At 37.6% G+C, this 22,719-nt stretch overlaps 1 protein-coding gene across 1 annotated transcript in view; it reads right to left on the bottom strand.

Annotated features, from left to right (window-relative positions):
* Positions 1-247: 247 nt before the first annotated feature.
* Positions 248-22,719, bottom strand: part of LOC134282945 (uncharacterized) — a 61,774-nt gene continuing 39,302 nt past the window's right edge. Inside the window, exons 44-75 of the mRNA XM_062765365.1 lie at positions 22,301-22,585; positions 18,151-21,738; positions 17,767-17,856; positions 17,262-17,584; positions 16,908-17,043; positions 16,124-16,483; positions 15,484-15,867; positions 14,793-15,167; positions 12,453-12,827; positions 11,226-11,600; positions 10,685-11,080; positions 10,217-10,387; positions 9,440-9,607; positions 8,666-9,060; positions 8,192-8,342; positions 8,021-8,101; positions 7,442-7,732; positions 7,025-7,209; positions 6,746-6,841; positions 6,155-6,305; positions 5,898-6,023; positions 5,050-5,334; positions 4,105-4,155; positions 3,687-3,896; positions 3,281-3,327; positions 3,114-3,168; positions 2,749-2,825; positions 2,327-2,437; positions 1,667-1,753; positions 1,164-1,289; positions 972-1,023; positions 248-796 (exon numbers count right to left, since the gene is read on the bottom strand). Coding sequence (XP_062621349.1) covers positions 447-796; positions 972-1,023; positions 1,164-1,289; positions 1,667-1,753; positions 2,327-2,437; positions 2,749-2,825; positions 3,114-3,168; positions 3,281-3,327; positions 3,687-3,896; positions 4,105-4,155; positions 5,050-5,334; positions 5,898-6,023; positions 6,155-6,305; positions 6,746-6,841; positions 7,025-7,209; positions 7,442-7,732; positions 8,021-8,101; positions 8,192-8,342; positions 8,666-9,060; positions 9,440-9,607; positions 10,217-10,387; positions 10,685-11,080; positions 11,226-11,600; positions 12,453-12,827; positions 14,793-15,167; positions 15,484-15,867; positions 16,124-16,483; positions 16,908-17,043; positions 17,262-17,584; positions 17,767-17,856; positions 18,151-21,738; positions 22,301-22,585 — 9,953 coding nt within the window. The 3' untranslated portion in view covers positions 248-446. The remainder of the gene's footprint in view (positions 797-971; positions 1,024-1,163; positions 1,290-1,666; positions 1,754-2,326; positions 2,438-2,748; positions 2,826-3,113; positions 3,169-3,280; positions 3,328-3,686; positions 3,897-4,104; positions 4,156-5,049; positions 5,335-5,897; positions 6,024-6,154; positions 6,306-6,745; positions 6,842-7,024; positions 7,210-7,441; positions 7,733-8,020; positions 8,102-8,191; positions 8,343-8,665; positions 9,061-9,439; positions 9,608-10,216; positions 10,388-10,684; positions 11,081-11,225; positions 11,601-12,452; positions 12,828-14,792; positions 15,168-15,483; positions 15,868-16,123; positions 16,484-16,907; positions 17,044-17,261; positions 17,585-17,766; positions 17,857-18,150; positions 21,739-22,300; positions 22,586-22,719) is intronic.

The following is a 22,719-nucleotide window of genomic DNA, read 5'->3' as shown; positions in this document are numbered from 1 at the left end:
AAAGATACATTGAAGCCTGTGGTCAATCTTATCAAAACTTCGATACACCATCTATTGCTCCTGTTTTATGAGTTAGTTTTGTTATAGGAAATATATATTAATATTTGCACAACTGTACAGTTAATTACACCCTTCAGTTTCTAGGTGTATGAAATATATATAAGTGTGGAGTACCTAAATCCATTTATATCCGTTTTGAACATGAATACTGAGTAACTGATATTATCTAAAAAAGAAAACGTTAAGATTTGTAACAGTTGCATTTATTTATATAACATGAGATTGAAGATGAATAACAACAAAATAGCATAAAAATATATATACAAACTAGGACAAGAAGTTAAAAAAATATATTCAATAAAAAATGTCTTTGTATAAAATATGTTCATTAAACTAAATACTGTTCATAAACGGGAGGTCAATGAGATTTAATTGTAATCGTCCAATTAAGTTCCACTGGTACAGGCCCTACATCCACACACCTCGGGAACAGTGTACGATTTGGTTCGGGTAGATTTGTCAGAACACGTAAGAACGGCACTCCTTGTAACGGTTCGTATGGGCTGGCAACAATTACACTTATTTGTGAAGCCCTTCATAACGTTTGTATAAGTGGCCTGGGACTCACAATGCCCCGAGCACTGCATGAGATCGGCTACAGGTTGCTCATTTCTACATGTTACAGTTCCTTCTGTTAGAGTGAAGTAGCCTATTGTCAATACCGGGTTTTTAAACTGTAGAGTTGGTTGACAGGTTGAACAGCTATTGTTGGAACCTACAAGGTTGGAACTCGTAGCTGAAAAAGAGCAACGAAATTCAGTATTATCAAGTTCTCCAAAATCTGTTGGTTTTGTCTGTAAAAAATGTTGTGCAAAAATAATTCTTTATGTTCAATGCATAAATTTGCTGACTGAAAGATATTGTTGTCAAGAAATGCTAAAAATTCCGGAGTTAGAGTGCTTTAAACTTACGTGTTAGTACACATGTAGGACAGCAACCTGATTGGTCATACTCTGTTGTATTCTGAAAGAAAAAAATAATGATCTTACGACTCATGCTTTATTTTGACTTGCTTTTGCACTTACCAACTTGCATATTGATTATAAGATAAAGTAAAAAACAAACTCTGCTTAAAGTTTGAATTGTACAGGAAGTAAACCTACCCCTTGGCATGCTGGGAGATTGTCTGTGTGACATTGTATTTGTGTCTCCTTTATGAGGAAGCCAGATGAACTTGCTGAACAAGTCTTTGTGTAGCATTTCATTGCGTTTGGTATTGCCTCTCCATCCTAGAGCAATAAGGAAATGACATGTACATTTTTATGGTTTATAGCTATTTAAAATCTGGCAAAATCTGCAACCACACAGATTTGATGAGAGAAAATCAGTACTGTTTTTAAATTGTCCTTACAGCTATCAAAGGTAAATTCCATAAGATATTGCCAGAATAATTTGTTTGAAAGACGTTCATCAAGAAAATTTCAGAACTTAAATCATTCACGTACATGTTACTTTTGACAAGTCAAGTGTACTTCTTGATTGAGGTGGGCAAGTATTTTTAAAACATATTTGAAATTTTTACAGTAAAAAGATATATGTTACATTGTGATTAAGATATATATTAGAAATCACTCCTGACTTGTTCCTTTGAGTCAGCAGTACTTACGCTGTAAACATGTCCATCCACCACACACCCTGTCTCTTTACATGTACCACAGCAGCTGTTAGGGTCACTGTGGTCTAACGTTGTGCCCTGTGTACAAATAAATTAACACTGAAAATATCTTAAAGAGCTCGACTGCATGGGGATTTAAACAAACAGTCTTGAAAAACAAAATATGATATAAGCCTACTACTAGTAAAACTTGAAAGTTTTTATTTTACTACAATTTAAGCACTCAATTATCTCCCTTGCACAAGACTCTCAGAAATATTTAAAGGCATTTAAACTCTGACTCTCAGTTACACACTATCGCCACAATTCTTCCAATGAAGTATGATATGCAGTGATCTCCCATGTTTAATACTCACCAGAGGGCAGGCTTTACCTCTTTCCAGTGACAAAGCTTCCCCTCCTAAACACTCACTTTCAATTATCTCCCTTGTGTAGTATTCACCAGATGACAAGCTCCATATCCCCCCCCCAAAAAAAAAACAACAAACTCCCCAACTCTCCCCCCCCCATCCCCCAACACACACACACATAAACACACTAAATTCTCACATTCAGTTGTCTTCCATGCTCATTATTCATCACAAGACAAGCTTTACATCTCTCTTAATGACAAACAATTACATTGAATTATCTCCCTTTTTAAGTACTCACCAGAGGGCAGGCTTTACATCTCTCTCGGTGACATACTGTCTCGACATTTCCTCCAAGTCGTTTCTCACATTCACAGGATTTACATAATCCATCTGTCCAGGTTTCATTCACCTGATGTAGGCACAAAATTAAATCAGTACATGTACACTAAAAATTGGAAATACAGTTTCTTGTACTAATCTATTTGCACTGGTAAATGTATGTTATATATTTAATTAGCATTGTTTGATGAAAATAACATATGATCAATGAAACTTGACAATGTTTTTTTTTAATGTTTGATATTCCATACTAATACATGTAAGTAGTATATATCTACATCTTACAATTTTTTTTTTCTTATGCAAAATTATAGAAGATCTCTGACAAAAGAAGAATTTGCAGGCTCCAAGAAAATACCTTCAATCTGTCTTAAGTTTTACCTTGTAGGAAAGACTTGAACCATTAGAGTGTTTATACCAGCAGACAGCAGGTCCATAGTCTAACGGGACACGGCTCACTGGAAACAAAACAAGTCACTGTCAGAACATAATCGTAGTGAATGAATTATATACATTAAAAGCAGAACTGGTACAATTACTCTTTATCCTGATCACATGTTTAACTGGTACAATTACTCTAAGTACCTCCTCAGGTGTAACTGGTACATTTACTCTTTGTACTTATCACATGTGTAACTGGTACAATTACTCTTAATTACTTTAAGTACTTACCACATGTGTAACTGGTACAATTACTGCTAGTACTTTTCACATATGTTACTTTTACAATTACTGTTAGTACTTACCACATGTGTAACTGGTACAATTACAAGTAGTATCTACAGGTACCGCAACTTTTCCCTAAAAAAAATTATTGAAAGGATTTTTAAAAGCAGATACTGAATTTAATTTTTCTATTTTAAAGGAGTTGTTATTTAAAATGATGTTACATAACAATAATTATAATACTTACAGTTTGACATGTTGGTTTAACTGCGGTTGGACACACAGCTGGGCACTCTATAACGAGAAGTATTCATAAAGTACTAGTATTAAATGTTTCAATCTCAAATGCATGGTGCTGAAAATTTGAATTTCTTTAATTAATATGAGTAAATTACTTTACATTTTCAAATTCTGAGAGTCTATTGAAAACCATTTGCCAAAAAATGTGGAAAGCACTTTTAATTCCTAAAATAACCCTTTGATGTTCATATTCTATGCGTACTAGTTAAATCTTTTCATTTCTAAAAGAATTTTCAAAAACACTTCCTTTAAATTTCATGACCAACTTGCGTATGAAGAAAAAATGTAAGCTGACCAAAATAACTATTCCATTCCCTCCTTAATAGCTCTCAATGACATTCCAAGGTACATACCACACTGGAATGTTGGACAGCATTCCCCTGGGTTGATGTTTTTCATCAGTTGGGGAGGGGTACAAGTCAGAGGGTGGATAGTACAGGTTTCTGGCTTACAGACCAACTCATATTTATCGCAGCACCCGTCAGCAGTCTTCACGACACGGGCCACCTCCCCTGGCATCATGGGAGGTTTGACCAGAGCTTGGCAGTGGACAGAATCACAAGCTATGGACAAAATTATAATAGGCTTAAATCTGGAAACTAGAGACTAAAACCATTTTGCAAGCAATAGAAAACATGGTCTGATAAACAAATTTGCATTTCCTTCACCTTTATATGGACTATAAAAATATATAAGCCATGTTTGTTTTGGTTTCTTCAATTTATAAGTATATAAAAATTATTTTTTCCGATTTAAAAAGACTTTACTTACAGGGTTGAGGGGCTGGTGTTGTGACAGGGGAAACAACTGAGGTATTGTTAGCTGAAAAAGGGGAAATCACTCATTCATAACAGAGGATATTACATTGAGCTCATTTCTATGTGTTTTACAGAGTAATGTTTTAAAGGGCTATTCCAGCAAAAGAATTCATTGGGAATGGAAACTGCAGAGCATTTTTCTGAAAATTAATGCAACAAATCCAATCTAAATTTCACTCCATTATATAATGGAAGCAAAATCAGGTCTACTATGACATACTCATTTATTTACTATTCATGACCCACTCTTGGGCAGACTCAAAAATACGGTAAAGTTTGTATTCAGATCTGCAAAATCTTTTTCTTCAATTTTTCAACAGCAAAATATCTTTTGTTCTTGGTACGATTAAAGAATCAATCTTTATAAAATGTCAAGATTTTAACAAAAAGTCCAGAATTAAACTTTTTTTTCCTTGTGTGAGCATATTTACTTCAAATATTTTCTCTCTGATAAGGGTAAAATATGTTCCCTGAAATGAAGTCATCTGCTCATTTCACAGCATTATTTGCTGGAACTGATTCAATAAATCTGTGAATTTTCTGAAATAAATCTTACTTCTTATGAAAGAAAACAAACAAAACCAGCCTTCATAAATTTATTAATATGCTACAAAAATTAACAACAATTAATTACCCTTTATAACCATTTACAAATCTAAATTGAGCCAGTTGACAGTCACTGATGCATAATAATTTTCCTGCATCACTAACCATACATTAAAAATCAGCTGCCTTCCAAGCCCTATGGTATTTTGCAGGAATAGCCCTTACTAAACATCAGATTACAAATCAAACAAAAAAACATACAGTTTATAACAAGTCCAGCACATTACAGGTGAAAATTAATTTGATCAATAGATTTATGTCTAATAATTTGTTTGTGAAATGTTTTATGTACCACATGCGCAGAAGTATCTGATCTTGTAATCTCCGCAAGGAATGGGGAAATTGTCCGAGTCATCACACACGAGTCCCCTGTCGGGGGTACAGGTCAGGATCTCGCCCGAGGACTCAGCGGGGGCATCCATTGACACTGAGTAGCACTCGACTCTTGTTATGGAACCACTAGTACAGAAGTTGTTGGTTTTGGAAAATTCAGCAGCAGATGGCTCATGATCACCATGACTTCCTGGGTCCCCAGGGTGGTGCGAGTTCATCCAGCCTGACCAGCGAGAGTGACAAGCTGAAATAAATTTTATTTCACAGTAAAGTATACAGGTCTTATTACATACCATTCTCCTGTATCTTTGTTTGTAAAAGCCCCCCCCCCCCCCTTCCCCCTAAATGTGAATAACACACTGGAAAAAAATTTCTCAACTAAACAGTTTTGTATGGATTTTTAGAAAATATTTGGCTCCAAAAATGAACAAATACACAGACATAGACCTACGCAAGATACTAGTGTTTATATAAGTTTTAAATACTGTAGAAGTCCCTTTTTTTGCTTTTCTGTTCATGAATTAAAAAATTGACTTAGCAATAAAAAAGGACTTCTAATGTTTGATTTAACTACTATCATTTTGAAATTGTTTACAATTACATGATTTAAATTAATGTATATGTATCTAATCAACTAGCTTTGCCTAAGTACATATTAGAGATATTAGATTAATATATATTTCTTTTCTTTTGCATAATAGTATTTCTGTTAAAAAGAAAATATAAAATTAAAGAATTAGTCTTTCATGAGAGCTGTTTTGTTCTCACTCATATCCTTATGACTAGAATTTAATTTCCGTCACTTACTTTGAGGTTTGGTGTGAGTTTGATGGCCGTCATGAAATGGTGTTGACTGGTGGACTGGCACCACATGAGAGCCGGGAACTGGTGACAGTGTGGGGATAGAAGGGGGTGTGAAATGAGGTTGTACCACTAAAAGTCAAAATGAAAAAATAAATAAAAAAAATAAATAACAGTTCATGGAAATTTCTATACACCAACTAATTTAAATTGTACAGCACATTATTGATGCTTTCAATAAAGTCATTGTATGAATGACATACAGCATCCAACTTCATCGTTGTCGCAATCGATGACACCATCACACTTGGAGGATGCTGGGATACACTGTCCGTTTCCACATCTGAATTGGTTGGCATCACACGACTTGCAAGAACAGCTACAGCTAGTCATGTTGACTACTTTTGTTTCACCCTGTACATGAAACATATACTTAATTTATACAGAGTGCAGTTTTAATTACATATGTTTCAAAGTAATCAGATACATTTAAAATTTAGGTATAAGGAATTTGGTCTTAAAGAAACTTTTATGAATTGAGTAGAAAAATTTAAACTTCGCTCCTTATATTATATATACAAATATTGATATAAACAAATATTGATCAAGAATCTTTGATATTATAAGTAAGCAAAATTCAGAGTCCCTATGAATTCTCTTTTCTCCAAAATCTATTTGATTGCAAAATAAATAAAGAAAACAAAAAAATCAGTTTACTTATTCATCTTTGAAAACATTTAGAGCATGATCCATATATGTTTTTGTTAATCAATGAACATTGAGGGTGTATTTTTTATATCCTATGTAAATCAATGAAGTTTTCATTTATTTTTCTGCTCTATATATACACTTACAGTGGAACAAGGTGGGCAACTCTTGGGAACACATCTTAGTTCACCACTGTAGCACTGACAGGTTTCACACATGTCTGTTGTGACAATGTCCGATTTCTACAACAACAAAAACATATAAAATCAAAATGGCCTGTGTTTATTTTATTTAAAAAAGATCTTCACATTTTACTTTTAAGCTAAATCAACATCTATGTGGTTTCCCCAATTTCCTCTCAAAAAAATCTACTCCATTTCATTTAGAGGTCCATCTGAATACACATATTAAAGTTGTGTACCTACCATGATAATTTTGTTATTGTATTGACATGTACAGTCAGCTTTCTTCACACATCTCATTCCATCACAGTAGAGACCAGCAGAACAGTTCGGACACTGGGAGGTGTCTAGTCCCTCAAAGCATGGAACCACGTGGGGGTTCAAAACAGGTGCAACTGTTTTGTGTAAGTTGTTGTTTGGCATCGGAACTGTACAGAGAAATAAAATGACAATATATTTTGGCAACATTTCACATTTTTAAAATATATGACAGTAAAATTCTGAAATGACCTCCTAACCAATTATTTTACAATAGATCAAGGTCTATGATGAAGATACAAATGAATTCAATTTGTAGTAAGTCACTGGTCTTTCCATATTTTTTTTCAGGTTATGAAAAACACCCACTTTTTTGCCTGCCTTTCTATAATAGAAACGTACCACACTCTGGAGTCTGCTTCAAACAACCCAGTCGGACCCTGTAGTCCAAACAGCCTGTGGGGTCAAACTGGTCCATGTTGTTGCAGGTCAGACCCTCCCACAGGTTACAGCTGACAATCTGTCCTGTCTGGTCATAGGCCACACCCCCTACGGTCTGACACTGGATCTTGAGTGGATTCTGACAATTGAGTGACAGCTCTTTCACCTTGTCGATTGGTTCTCTGTCACCTGTAGACCCAGGTGTGTTGTGACCCACATTAACCCAGGTATCATACTGGACGCAAGATTCTCCTACAAAAAAATTCGTGAAATTTGCATGAATATCTCCTCACAATTCTTTATAAAACCTGTTCAAAATTATTTTCAGTTAAACATTTTTGCTTGGGATGGATAAAACTATTAACTCTCATTAGTTCAATTTGATGAACAATGCAATAATTAATCAGAAATTATCTCATATTTCCTATTCATATATGTACAGGTATCACAACAACAAAATGATAAAAAATTATTTGGCCAGATAAAACATTATGTCCGAATGATTAAAACAATTAGATGTAAAATAGAAATAAGACTAACTTATGGTAGAAGTCACTCCAGGTTTCAGGGCTGGTGTCAATGCAACAGTCGTAGGCTTTGGAGTGGGTGGTGGGGTGGTTGCTAAAAATTATCAGAAAAATTAATTAGATCTGCTAGTTCAAAAATTATCTTTAAAAAATTGATTTTCATTTTTTTTAAAAATAGACGTACTGGGATAGGTCACAGGACAGCCAATGACTTCGACTCTTAGAGCTATTTTTCCTTGCCATGTCTGTGGAAGGATTCTTAAGAATCGGGCGTGAAGTGGACTAGTGAAGTAATACGTCACTGGGGTGGAGGAATCAAAGTTTCCACTGAAAATCTTCAAAATAAAATACAAAACTTGTAAAATTTGAACCTTGGAAGGACTTTTAAAAGCTCTTTCAATTTAAACAGCATTTAAGATTTTTTTAAATGAAATTACATAAATGCAATTTCTGGATACTGTACAACTCACTGTATAATAACAGGAACAACCAATTATAATTTTTGAGGAAAATGTCATTCAATAAGTCATGAACATCTCTACACTGTAGTAATAAGAATTTCTTTGCTTTTATCATAAATTTACAACATTGGTATTCACTTTAAGTAGTAAGGACATGGTACGGCCTAAAATCAAGATTTATTTACAAATCTCTATACCTTCTCTGCTTCTGCTTCTCTGTATGTATTCCAGTTAATTCCGTCTGTGGAGAACTGAACTTTGTACGAAGTCACATAAGTTGGAGCGTCAGGGCGGCCCTGGGTGGTGACACCTGTTAAGTAAGCCTGCTGTAGGAAGTCAATCTGTAGGTACTCAGACCTTGTGTCAGAAGCCGGCATCCAGAATCCGTTAGTGTTCAGTCTGGCTTTCTCTGGGCTGCTATTGGCATCACGGAAACTGGAGGCGGTGATCATTTCATTACGGATTTGTTTGCTCTCCATTCCCATAGAGGCTTTACAAACTGTAGGGATATTGGTTGGTGTATTCTTGGTGGTCTGGGACTGGTTGGGACTTGGGGTGGTTCTTACATTTTTACCTGGTACAGGTCCAGCAGCTGAAATGAATATGATGACATATTCCATTGGATGACATATAACTGTAAGATCTAGATTAGGAGTTCTTATCAAAGCTTAACAGTAATACAACTTTCTTCCTATAATTTTTATTAAATTTAAACCTTAATGAAAAGTTTTCTTTAAAATTGAAATTATGAAGCATAGAATTGAGTACTGCCTTCCTAATGGTCTTCAAATCTATGTTAATGTGTAGTTACTTTTAAAATAGGAGTTGGAATTTTATACATGCATTTAGTGTGGACAAGACTTTCAAAAAATGGAATTATATAGGACCATAGCAATATAAGTGGATGCCACAGTGAAACTTCTTTTAGTTTCCTTTTAATAAGAAAGTAGGAAAATATCACAAGTACTTACGACATTCACAGTGGTAGCGAATCTTGTAGTCAGAACAGGGTACAGGGAAGTTGTCGGCATTCCTACACACGAGTCCGCTGTCAGGGTAACATGTCAACATCTCTCCTGAGCTGTAGGATGGGATGTCACCATCAGAGGTCACACACTCAATCTTGTCAATGCTTCCACCTTAAAAATATTTATGGAGCTCAAATTAAGAAGGCTGGGTAGTTGTGACCATTTTTTAGACTAAATTGATCTCCTTTAGAAGAAGAGCTCCATAAGATATATTAAAGTGATAAAATTTTAAAACTAAAATATATGAAATTTTTATTTGCCAAGTAATGGCTGACTGCTAAAGATATCATATCTTAAAAATTAAGTTGTATCTGATGGTTTATTTGTAAACATGGAATTCTGTAAAAACTGCAATATCTTTTTTTTAATTTACTTTTATATTCGAAAGAGTTTAAGAATATCTCCCCTTTCACTTAATTATTTAAAATGCATAATTTTCACTGGAAAGCTTCACTGAAATTTTTGAAATATTTAATTCTTCTCTGTGACCAGACATTAATCAACAAATTTTTAAAGAATCATGAAGGAAAAACTGTATCATAAATGGTTGACAATGCCAAAGACTAGGACATAAGTGATTTGGACTTCCAAACCACTTCCAAATATCCATGATATCCAAGATAATGGTATTCCAGATACCAAAGCTTTACTGTATAATAAGATATCAAATCTTAAAACTTTAACACAAAAAAGGAAAAAAGATTAACGCATTGAACAGACCTGGACAGAACTGGAGCTTTTGAACAGCTGTCCAGTGTTCGTATTCCATTCCGTCGGATGTCGGATTATCCGTGTTTATCCATGAGGACCATCTTGTCTGACACTGAGGAGGAGAGGTAGCCGGGACTGGTGTGGTGTTCACACCAGGAGTGCTTCCTCCACTCAAATTGTCTGTAACACAAAATTACTTCATTAATTTTATTTGCAACAAAATCTTTTTCATGATTATGAGATAATGATTATGATTTATATGTACCTTAACATATATTTTGTATTATGTTGAGAGGCATGAACTATTTAAAATCATATGAAATATTTCCATCCTCAATCATAATTGACAAAAAAGGTTTTCTGAACCTTTTTCAAAACTCAATAATAAAATCATATTTTTACAATATTCATATCATATTTCTTCACGATAATCATATTCATCCATACAGAAGTAAAGTCAATGAAGCAGTGCATTACCTGGACACTGGCAGTAGTATCTGATCTTGTAGTCCGTGCAGGTGACCGGGAAGTTATCGGCATTGTTACACGTCAGACCAGTGGCCGCGTCACACGTCAGAACTTCTCCTGAGCTGTACGACGGAATATCCCCAGCCTCGGCGTAACATTCCACTCGGGTCATTCTTCCTCCAGGACAGCGGTCAGCTTTCTCGGCGTCGGTCAGTGCCTCGTGGTCTCCGTTTCCTGTCTCCGGCCGATCCCTGTTGATCCAGTCCGTGAAGCCTGTTCTGCAGACCTTGTGTTGTGGTGGTGCCGTGGTGGTGGTAGACACTAGATGACCGTTAGAGTCGGTCTGGGCTGGCCTGGTGGTGCCACCATGAAGGGCAGCAGTACCAGTTGGTGAAGTGGTTGAAGCTGTACATACAAATATTTAAAGTTAAAAGCAATTTGTTGAAGTTTTGCAAAGCATTTTAATACTGTCTAAAGAAATTGAAATTAATGGACCAACTAAGTGAATCAAGATAGGTTTCACAAATAATTTCATTCAAATCTTCTTTACCTGCACATTGACAGAAGAATCTGGCTTTGTAGTCAGAACAAGGCACAGGGAAGTTGTCAGCATTGTTACAGATCAGACCTCTATCTGGAGAACACTCCAGCACTTCTCCAGAACTGTAGCTTGGGATGTCCCCAGTGAAACATTCCACCTTTGTGATGTTACCACCAGAGCAGAGCTGGAGTTTCTCAGCGTCTGTCAACTTTTCATAGTCTCCATTACCACTAGCTGGGTTGTTGTGGTTGATCCAAGATGACCAGCCGCCCACACAGGGAATGCGGGGTGGGGTTGGAGAGGTGGTCGTCTGAACATTGTGTCCTCCATCTGGTTTGGTGGGGGCAATGTTGGTTGTCTTGCTATTGGCACCAGTGACAGGTGCTATAAAAACAAAAGAAGTGCAATCTCCTATTCAACAGAAAGTGTTCTGCTTTGATATACTTGGTACCATGTTCTACAAGGCTAGCACTGATCTTATTAATTTGAGGTCATCTGCAGAAAGAAGGTATGGTTTTAGCTTTCTTGTGCCCTAAAAATTAAATGTTTTCAAAAAGTTCTGAAACTGGTCTGAATATTAGATAATGTAAGTTTATGACTGAAAGATCAGGAAAGAATATGGTATAAAGGAGTACCATTCTGAAAATATGTTGTCATTAATTTGGTGCATTTGTCTATTGCAAACAGAAAAAGCTTTAAATTGATCCATATCAAGGGGAATTGTCCTTTAGAAAATTGTGTCCACAGCCGTCGCCCACTTTAATTTTTGGCTATGTTGTATAAAATACAATGAAAAATCACATATCTAAAATCTTTGTGGGCTATGTCTGTGGACAATGTTTTCTGAAAGAAAGTTCTATTGAAAATTGGTGTCTTCTGCAACATTTTAAGAAAATCACATGTTTATGACACAATTAGCATTTAGACATGTGAGAAAAATGATTTGTATAATTTTTATGCATGGCATTTCAATAATTCAAAATACATGAGTTTTCATTTTTTACATCAGTTTCATTTTTAAAGAAAATCACAGGGCAAGATTTGTATTGAAACCATACCTTCTTCTTTAAAACTTTTATGAAAGGAGGAAAAATGCATGAATAAATCCAGTGCACATTTCCCATCTTTAAAATCAAAGTTGATTCATAAAAACATCAGATTAAAATAAATAATTCTATAACTAGTCATTAAAGAATGATATGACAGAGAGAAATGAGAGAAAATTTTGCAAATTACCTGCACATTGACAGAAGAATCTGGCTTTGTAGTCAGAACAAGGCACAGGGAAGTTGTCAGCATTGTTACAGATCAGACCTCTATCTGGAGAACACTCCAGCACTTCTCCAGAACTGTAGCTTGGGATGTCCCCAGTGAAACATTCCACCTTTGTGATGTTACCACCGGAGCAGAGCTGGAGTTTCTCGGCGTCTGTCAACTTTTCATAGTCTCCATTACCACTAGCTGGGTTGTTGTGGTTGATCCAAGATGACCAGCCACCCACACAAGGAATGTGGGGTGGGGATGGAGAGGTTGTGGTCTGAACATTGTGTCCTCCATCTGGTTTGGTGGGGGCAATGTTGGTTGTCTTGCTGTTTGTGTCAGTGACAGGTGCTATAGAAAACAAATATATAGAAATTAATATTAACAACAAAGAAAAGCTTTAAGAGCCATTTTCTGTAATGATTTAAAATTTTATATAGGAGCTGTGGCTTGCATAGTCTCAGAATTTCTCCAAACTCTCTATGATAAAAGTCATTGATACCCTAAACTGAAATCAGGCAAAAATTGGTTGATATGTTTTATAGTTACCATGGCAACATGTCTTAAAGTTCGAAAATTGGCATTTTTTAACATGTTTAGAGCCCCATAGTTAACATTTGCGGCAAAGCAAACAATTGGCAATGACTGTCTCCAAAAGTTGAAGGTCAGATGTCTGCATGATAAACATGTTTGGTAAATCAACTATTACATACGTTACTATGGTAACAAAGTATTCAAAAGTAAAAAAATATCCATTGAGTTTTATAAAGTCATACACGTAAAAATAAAAAGCAATTATAGGATGGAATATGACCAAATAATAGAAAAAAGAGCCTTGAATCATATACCAAGAAAAAAATATGATATTTCATTTTGGTTGGCAATGGTTGCCAAGGTTTTTATACCACAGAGAGCCTTCAAAGTAACACTATGTATGTTTAAATCGTATCCTATCTTTTAAAAAAAGCACATTTCCTCATAACTAATGATCAAATTTATAAGATGTTGGTTTGCTCAAAGTTTTCCCATTTGAAAAAAATCAGATTTGATTCTTTAAATAGAGCGTTGCTATGGAAATAAGTAGAAAATATATGCTTAAAAACATGAAAAAATATTTTATTTCCTTGGATACGTACCCTTTAATGTAGATTCCCAAAACTTTTATGATTGATATTTATTAAAAGCTAACTTGACTTTTAATTTTGACTATCATCCAATCTCTAAGTGGATGCAAGAAGTTGGCACACAGGGTTTAATATTGATATAAAGTTCACAAAATCGAACATTTTCCCTTCCTGATAACCATAGCAACAGTGTTGTTTTATTCATCAAATTTTATCAATATACGATATTTAACTTCAGTTCTAACAGATAAGTACTATTCAAGCTGAGTCCTTTAATTTGTTTCTTGATTAAATGGCAATTTAATTCTCAATGCAGCAAAAAATAATTCACTTTTAAGCACTGGTACTTTGTTTCCATGGTAACACTACAAAGTAGCAATTATACCGAATTTTTCTTATGGTTTTGGTGTTGCAAGGTGCTAAGGATGCATATATGCCAGTCTTGAATTTTCATGTTTTTCCTCAAGACACTAGCATTAACCTAATCTTAGTTACTGGTTTTGCATGGTTACACTGTGTTACCCTGGCAACCATAAAAGTTATTTATAGAATAATATTGCTTATACTTATATACTTAAGGTCAAACATTTTCATTGTTTTTCTTAATTTTTATTTGAGCATGTAACACCTACCATTAGTGAAAACTGTTTTTCAGCATATTTCAGCATTTTATATGTATTCCAAATGTACCCTTGGTTACCACTTACTTAGAGATATATTCTAAACAGTTTCTTTACGGTATAAGTGACATGAAGGTGTCATGTTTTTATGAGAATGATTTGTTTGCTTTTTCTAGTTTTTTTTAAGCCAGAGTCAAGATTTAAACTGGCTGAAAATCTCGATTTTTCAAACTTTTCTGACTGTTGCCATAGCAACCGAGACACATAGCAAAGAAATTTTGTTTGATATTTGTTTCTGGTGTCAAGTACTAGACATGGGTGAAGTTTCATCAAAATCGGTGACCATTCGTGGCAACGAAGTTTAAGTGGTTACAGAGAATGGCTATTAATTTTTAAATTGGTTATGTAGGTACAATGTGCAATAAGCACCGAGTATGTTCCCAAATTTTTTTTTAGATTTACTGTAAAGATTTAAATTAAAAATCTATAACTAGTATAACAAAGGTTATGTTTCCAGAATTATATGACACACAAAGAATTTAAATCGAGAAGAAAAGCTTGTTGCAAATTACCTGCACATTGACAGAAGAATCTGGCTTTGTAGTCAGAGCAAGGCACAGGGAAGTTGTCAGCATTGTTACAGATCAACCCTCTATCTGGAGAACACTCAAGCACTTCTCCAGAACTGTAGCTTGGGATGTCCCCAGTGAAACATTCCACCTTTGTGATGTTACCACCAGAGCAGAGCTGGAGTTTCTCGGCGTCTGTTAACTTTTCGTAGTCTCCATTACCACTAGCTGGGTTGTTGTGGTTGATCCAAGATGACCAGCCACCCACACAAGGAATGCGGGGTGGGGATGGAGAGGTGGTTGTCTGGACATTGTGTCCTCCATCTGTTTTGGTTGGGGCAATGTTGGTTGTCTTACTGTTTGTGTCAGTGACAGGTGCTATAGAAAACAATAAATATGTAGGAATTACTATTAACAAAAAAGCTTTTATTTTTAAATTGGTTATGTAGGTACAATGTGCTATAAGCACCGAGTATGTTCCCAAATTTTTTTTTAGATTTACTGTAAAGATTGCAGGACTTAATGTAAGGATTTGAAGTAAGATGTATGGAAACTAAAATATAACATAAAGGTTATGTTTCCAATCTTAATCTACAAATTCTACACACAAATCCCTCCAATTTAAATCGATACTATATATGTATTTTTTGTAGGAAAAGCTACAGAAATGATGAGATGAAACTGTACAAATTACCTGCACACTGACAGAAGAATCTGGCTTTGTAGTCAGAACAAGGCACAGGGAAGTTGTCAGCATTGTTACAGATCAGACCTCTATCTGGTGAACACTCCAGCACTTCTCCAGAACTGTAGCTTGGGATGTCCCCAGTGAAGCATTCCACCTTTGTGATGTTACCACCGGAGCAGAGCTGGAGTTTCTCAGCGTCTGTCAACTTTTCATAGTCTCCATTACCACTAGCTGGGTTGTTGTGGTTGATCCAAGATGACCAGCCTCCCACACATGGTGGTGGGGGTGGCGTTGTGGTAGTGTGGCTGTCATGGCCTCCTGGTTTTGTTGGTAGGGCACTGGTTGATTTTGCATTGGCATCAGTTCCAGATGTAGTGGGGGCAGGTGTAGCTGAAACCAAATCCGACAGTGAAGATTTATTTGTAAGCTATATAAATCAAACTTGTCAATTAAAAAATGCTAACCAGATGAAACTCTGATATTTAGTTAACTGAATGGTCACTGAAAGGTGACTGAATTGACAGAACTCTACCATTCAGTGAGTTTTCAGTAACCTTTGAATTTACTGAATGGCAGACTTTTTATCTTATTCCTTTTTTGAAATAAAAAGAAAATAAGAGTAAAAGTACAGCTTAGTAATACACACCTGGGCATCCACAGAAGAACCGAGCCTTGTAATCGGAGCATGCCAGTGGATAGTTGTCAGCATTGTTACAGATCAGACCCTGGTCTGGGTAACAGGTCAAGATCTCCCCAGAACTGTAGCTTGGAATGTCTCCATCCACAGCGTGGCACTCAACCTTAGTGATGTTACCACCAGGACAGAACTGGGCCTTGTCTGCAGCACTCATTTTCTCGTAGTCTCCTAGAGAGCCCTGTTTTAGTGGGCTGTTATTATTGATCCAGGCTGACCATTTCTCTACACACTGTGGGGCTGGGGCATGGGTTGGGGTGGCAGAGGGGGTTGAGGTTGATCCCTGTCCAGTTACCACTGTCATTGGTGATGCTGTGTTAAAAATGAACAGTTATTCATTTATTGTATATTTCTAAACAAAGTCTTAAGCAGACTACTTAATATTTAAAAATAACTTGCTATATAAACAACATCAGATAACACTGAATCAAAAATGCTGTTTACAGAGAAATTTTCAACCCCATTTTATTTTCACCCTTTTCCATCGCTGCTAGTGGGCAAATTTAAAATGTACCAAATACCAAAGATGACAGCATTGTCAGAGCAAATTAAGAGGAAGGCAAAATTGTTTGAAAGTGTTAAATGGCAAAAATAACCCTGTTAAGTATTTACAATATTTTCAATGATCAGTTAAATAGTTACATAATAATACATGTACAAACATGTACTTCAATATCATCATTCATAGCCACTGTATAACAATCATAGTCCCTGTCTGACTGGACAAGAATCTTACCTTTGCAACCAATCAGCTGCCAGCGAAGGCCAATTCCACCCTGCCAGCGCTCTGGAACAATTCTGACGTATTTAGCCACAAACGGATTCACTGTGTGTGTGGAGATGGTTGCCGAGTCAAAGTTACCCGAGAAGACCTAGAAATACAAGAAATAGTGAGTCAAGATTTTACTCAAGGCCCCACTAGGATTAAATACACTGAGAGAAAAAAAACAGTTTGCTCCATTATCTAAAAAAACTGTTCTTGTAATTTTTACCTGCCTTTGTCCTTCCTCTTGGTAGAAAGTTAAGTCTGATTAATACAAGTTTAATATTTTGCTCTGAAAATCAGTTCTTGTTTTTTTTTAAATCTTACCTTTCTTTGTCCTTCCTCTTGGTAGAAAGTAAAGTTTGTTCCATCCATGGAATACATCAGATAGTATGCTGTCATCCAATTCTGCTGCCCGTCCAGGCCGCGAGTCGACACAGCGTAGACAATCTCGGGGTTTGTGAAACTGATCATCAGCCACTGGTTCTTGTCATTGGTCGCTGGGACCCACCCTCCTGTTTGGGGGGCGGTGCTTGAGCTGTCGATGTGTGATCTCTGGGGCCCGGAGTCTGGGCGGAGACTTGAGGAGGCCGACAGCTGACTGTCATCCATATGTATAGGGAGTTGGGCGGAGTTTCCATCAGCACAAACTATAGAATGGTGTACAGAAAAATATTTTACGTGGTTTTTCACAATGCACCTACTTTCAAGTTATGTCCATTTTTACAATAATTTAGTTACAGACATGAAATATTAAAAAGAATGTCATAGTTGTTATTTATATTGTGACTTTGGGAGAATTGTTTAAGAAAGTTGTAAAGATTCTTCCTACCCAGTGGTGCTGTGGGTTTGGGAGTGCCTGTTCCCACACTGATGGAGGTGGAAGGCACTGGGGTCACATTAGAGCCGGGCGTCACAGCAGCTGAGATAAAGAAAATATAGACACATCATTCCATCTTGTAAAGTTTAAAGATCTCGACCAATATCAGATAATAATTAATACTGATCCATTGTCCATATACTTGTAAGTCAAAATTTCAGAAATTCAAGTAATGAGAGACCTTGATCTCCCTATTCTCTTTGTTTTGAGACAAAAGGTTAAGATGAAACCATTGTAGGTCTGACATGCGGATTTGGAATAAAAATAGTCATGAGGAACATATATGGTTGTGAATGTTATGAATATAAACAGCATGTTTCTTAAATCAATACTTACTGCAGATGTCACAGTAGTATCTGATCTTGTAGTCCGTGCAAGGCATGGGGAAGTTATCTGCATCATTACACTGCAGACCAACAGTGGTATCACAGGTCAAGATCTCCCCACTAGAGTACGATGGAGCATTCATTCCCACGCTGTAACACTCAACCTTTGTGACAGACCCGCCTCGACAGAATCCTGTCCTGTCGGTGTATTCTTTGGGGGTGAGCTCCTTGTCCCCTGGGAATGTGCCACCGGGGTGGTTGACATTGGACCAGTTGGACCAGTACGTGGCACAAGTGGTAACCACTGGTCCTGGTGTGGTGGTTGGGGTGGGTCCGGTTGAGGTGGGTAAGGTCTCCATTTCTGTGACTAGTATGGTGCTACCTTGGCTATCTGTCACTGGCTGTCCATATTTATCTGTTTTAGGGAACAAAAGTGGGTTTCCAAACTTGTCTGTTTTTGGTACTGCGGTTGGTTTGGCCTGGTTTCCTGGTGCGGGAACCATCACTGTTACCATCTGTGTATGTCCATTGACATCTGTCACTGGTTTGCCAAAAGCATCTGTTTTGGGTTCCAAAATTGGATTACCCTGTGCATCTGTCTTGGGAACTAGCATTGGAGTGTTTGTGCCTTGTGGAATTGGCTCCAACACTGTCACCATCACTGTGTGTCCACTGGCATCTGTCACTGGTTTTCCAAAGGCATCGGTTTTTGGTACCAGCAATGGGTTTCCAAATTCATCAGTCTTGGGTCTAGCAGTGGGAGTGCCTTGTGGTTCAGTGACAGGCTCCAGCACTGTAACCATGATGGTGTTCTTGTTTTGGTCAGTAACTGGTTGACCATAGATGTCTGTCTTTGGTACAAGGATTGGGTTTCCATGTTCATCAGTCTTTGGCACAAGCATTGGTGTACTCTGGCCATGTGGAATAGGTTCTAAAACTGTCACCATCACTGTGTTGCCATTGACATCTGTAACTGGTTTTCCAAAGGCATCTGTTTTTGGTACAAGTACTGGGTTACCGAATTTGTCAGTTTTCGGTTCTGCTGTTGGTACACCCTGTGGTTCAGTGACTGGTTCCAACACTGTCACCATAACTGTATTACCGCTGGCATCGGTTACTGGTTTACCAAAAGCATCAGTCTTTGGCTCAAGCACTGGGTTTCCAAACTTGTCTGTTTTTGGTACTGCGGTTGGTTTGGCCTGGTTTCCTGGTGCGGGAACCATCACTGTTACCATCTGTGTGTGACCATTAACATCTGTCACTGGTCTGCCAAAAGCATCTGTTTTGGGTTCCAAAATTGGATTTCCCTGTTCATCTGTCTTAGGAACCAGCATTGGAGTGTTTGTGCCTTGTGGAATTGGCTCCAACACAGTCACCATCACTGTGTGTCCACTGGCATCTGTCACTGGTTTTCCAAAGGCATCAGTTTTTGGTACCAGCAATGGATTTCCAAATTCATCAGTCTTGGGCCTAGCAGTGGGAGTGCCTTGTGGTTCAGTAACTGGCTCCAGCACTGTTACCATCACTGTGTTTCCACTGGCATCTGTTACCGGTTTACCAAAAGCATCAGTCTTGGGTTCAAGCACTGGGTTTCCAAACTTGTCTGTCTTGGGCACTGCTGTTGGTTTGGACTGATTACCGGGTGCTGGTACTAGCACTGTAACCATCTCTGTGTGTCCAAATTTATCTGTCAATGGTTGACCATAGGTGTCAGTTTTGGGTACCAACAATGGGTTTCCAAATTCATCGGTCTTTGGCACAAGCATTGGAGTACTCTGGCCCTCTGGATTTGGAACAAGAACAGTGACCATTTCTGTATGTCCATTGATGTCAGTCACTGGTTTGCCATAAGTATCAGTTTTGGGTACAAGTATAGGGTTTCCAAATCTATCAGTCTTTGGCACAAGCATGGGAGTACTTTGACCATCTGGGTTTGGAACAAGAACAGTGACCATTTCTGTATGTCCATTAATATCAGTCACAGGTTTGCCGTAAGTATCAGTTTTGGGTACAAGAATAGGGTTACCAAATCTATCAGTCTTTGGCACAAGCATTGGAGTACTTTGACCATCTGGGTTTGGAACAAGCACCGTGACCATTTCTGTATGTCCATTGATATCAGTCACTGGTTTGCCATAAGTATCAGTTTTGGGTACAAGAATAGGGTTTCCAAATCTATCAGTCTTTGGCACAAGCATGGGAGTACTTTGACCATCTGGGTTTGGAACAAGAACAGTGACCATTTCTGTATGTCCATTGATATCAGTCACTGGTTTGCCATAAGTATCAGTTTTGGGTACTAGGATAGGGTTTCCAAATCTATCAGTCTTTGGCACAAGCATTGGAGTACTTTGACCATCTGGGTTTGGAACAAGAACAGTGACCATTTCTGTATGTCCATTGATATCAGTCACAGGTTTGCCGTAAGTATCAGTTTTGGGTACCAACAATGGATTTCCAAATTCATCAGTCTTTGGCACCAACATAGGAGTGCTCTGACCATTTGGATTGGGAACAAGCACTGTGACCATCTCAGTATGACCATTGACATCTGTCATTGGTTTGCCATAGGTATCAGTCTTAGGTACCAATACTGGATTGCCAAACTTGTCTGTTTTAGGAACAGCAGTGGGTACTCCCTGTGTTCCTTTGATCGGTTCCAGAACAGTGACCATTACAGTGTTTCCATTCTTGTCGGTTACAGGTTTACCGTATACATCTGTCTTTGGTACCAGGAGTGGGTTTCCAAACTTGTCAGTGATAGGGACAGCTGTTGGGGTGCCCTGAGTCCCGGTGACAGGGACCATAATTGTGTGACCATCCTTGTCCGTTACTGGTTTATGGTAAGAGTCTGTAAGTGGCTCAAACTTTGGTGTAGCAGCAGGTTCTGTCGACGGACCACAGTTCACACCTTTAGGTTCGCACAACACCCTTATTTCATAATCATAGCACTGTCCACCGTGAGCCGTCTGCTTGGTGGCGTCACATTTCAGTCCACCATGATTCACGTCACAAATCACTCCACTCTGCCCCGCCTCCATGACGGACAAGCCAGTGATGCTGTCACGACACTCGATGGCCGTGATCTCATCCGTGTGGCAGAATTGCCATTCCTTCTCCAGCTCTGACAATAATTCTACCTCCCCATTGTTATCTGGAGCATGGCCATTCATCCAGACCGTCCAACCACAAACATCCACGGTCTTGGTGGTGCTGCCTTCAAAGTGGCCACCTGGACGGGTGGGGCCAGGGGTGGTGACATTGCTACAATCACAGTACACCCTTGTCTCGTAGTCCATACACTTCTTATCTGACTGTAGAGAATTCTTACACCTCAGACCACGGATTCTATCACAGGACAGGGTCTCGTTGGTTCTGTCAGAGGGAATGTGTCCCTCAGCAGTGCGACATTCAATCTTGGTCATGATGTCATACCCGCACGTCTTCTCTCGGATGGCTGCCATGGATTCGATGTCCCCTGAAAATGGCTTTTCGGGTTTCATGACAGATGGATTATCCATGTTTATCCAGTCAGACCAGCCACAAATGTTGGCCCTTGCTGAAGGTGGAGTGGTAGTCATTCTGGGGCTTTGAGTACCTGAATCAAAGGATGCACGTTTATGCCTTTAATTCAATTAATGCAGATCTCAAAAGTCCCTGTTCAATGATTAGAAATTACATGAATTATTTTTTTCTAGATTTTCTTTGCCAATGTTATAGTATGTAAAACAGTAAAATGCCAGCTAAGTTACAGTTGTATTAATACCACTGCATTTCCAGTTTTTTTAAACCTCATCGCAATTACTACTTTTGATAAATATTTAAAAGTATTCCTATCACTCTTTCACATGTGTACACTCTCTATTTTAAAAATAGATGTGACACTCAGCAATATTTCATTTTGAAGTCATAATTTGTGAAATTGTGTATAGTTTTTGTCATTTTAACTTTAATGTCAGAGATAAATCAGTTCGTTTTCAGATGAGTTTTCATGGATCTGGACTAAATATTACTAAATCACTTGTTACTTTATACAATAACATTTTCATCTCTTTTCAAATCCTCTACTTATAAATATCCACATGCTTAACATTGAAAAAATTCTTACAAGTCGATAATCCAACTGTATTTTAAAATGTTAGGGCTTTTTTCCCACTTACTTGCACAAGGGCAGTAGAACCTGACTTCGTAATCGCGACATTGACCATTATTCTCCCAGTTCAGACACTTGAATCCTGAGTTGATATCACATGTAGTTCTTTGGCCTGCCTGCATGCTGGCAACTTTTGTCTCGGCATCTCGACACTCAATCTGAACAGGAGAGGCGCAGAACTGGTGAAGGGTGCGAATCTTTGAAATGGTTTCTAGATCCCCATCCCCACTCAAAGGTGTGTCCATATTGATCCAGTAGGTCCATTCACAGTCAGGATGTTTCACTGGGTTGGCTGAAATGATTACAGAAGAATATATATACATTGTATGTCACTGAGGGGTGGATTTTGTTACATTTTTAATATACTGTTTTTTGTGTTAGATTTTGCACATACTGGGTGCATATATGAAGGACATTTGCATTACA

The sequence above is a fragment of the Saccostrea cucullata genome, unplaced genomic scaffold (assembly GCF_032062105.1).
Source record: "Saccostrea cucullata isolate Sc308-1 unplaced genomic scaffold, CSIRO_AGI_Scuc_v1 ctg1877, whole genome shotgun sequence".
NCBI lineage: Eukaryota > Metazoa > Mollusca > Bivalvia > Ostreida > Ostreidae > Saccostrea > Saccostrea cuccullata.
The sequence above is the reverse complement of the archived record's forward strand: the minus strand, read 5'-3'. Positions and strand labels throughout refer to the sequence as shown.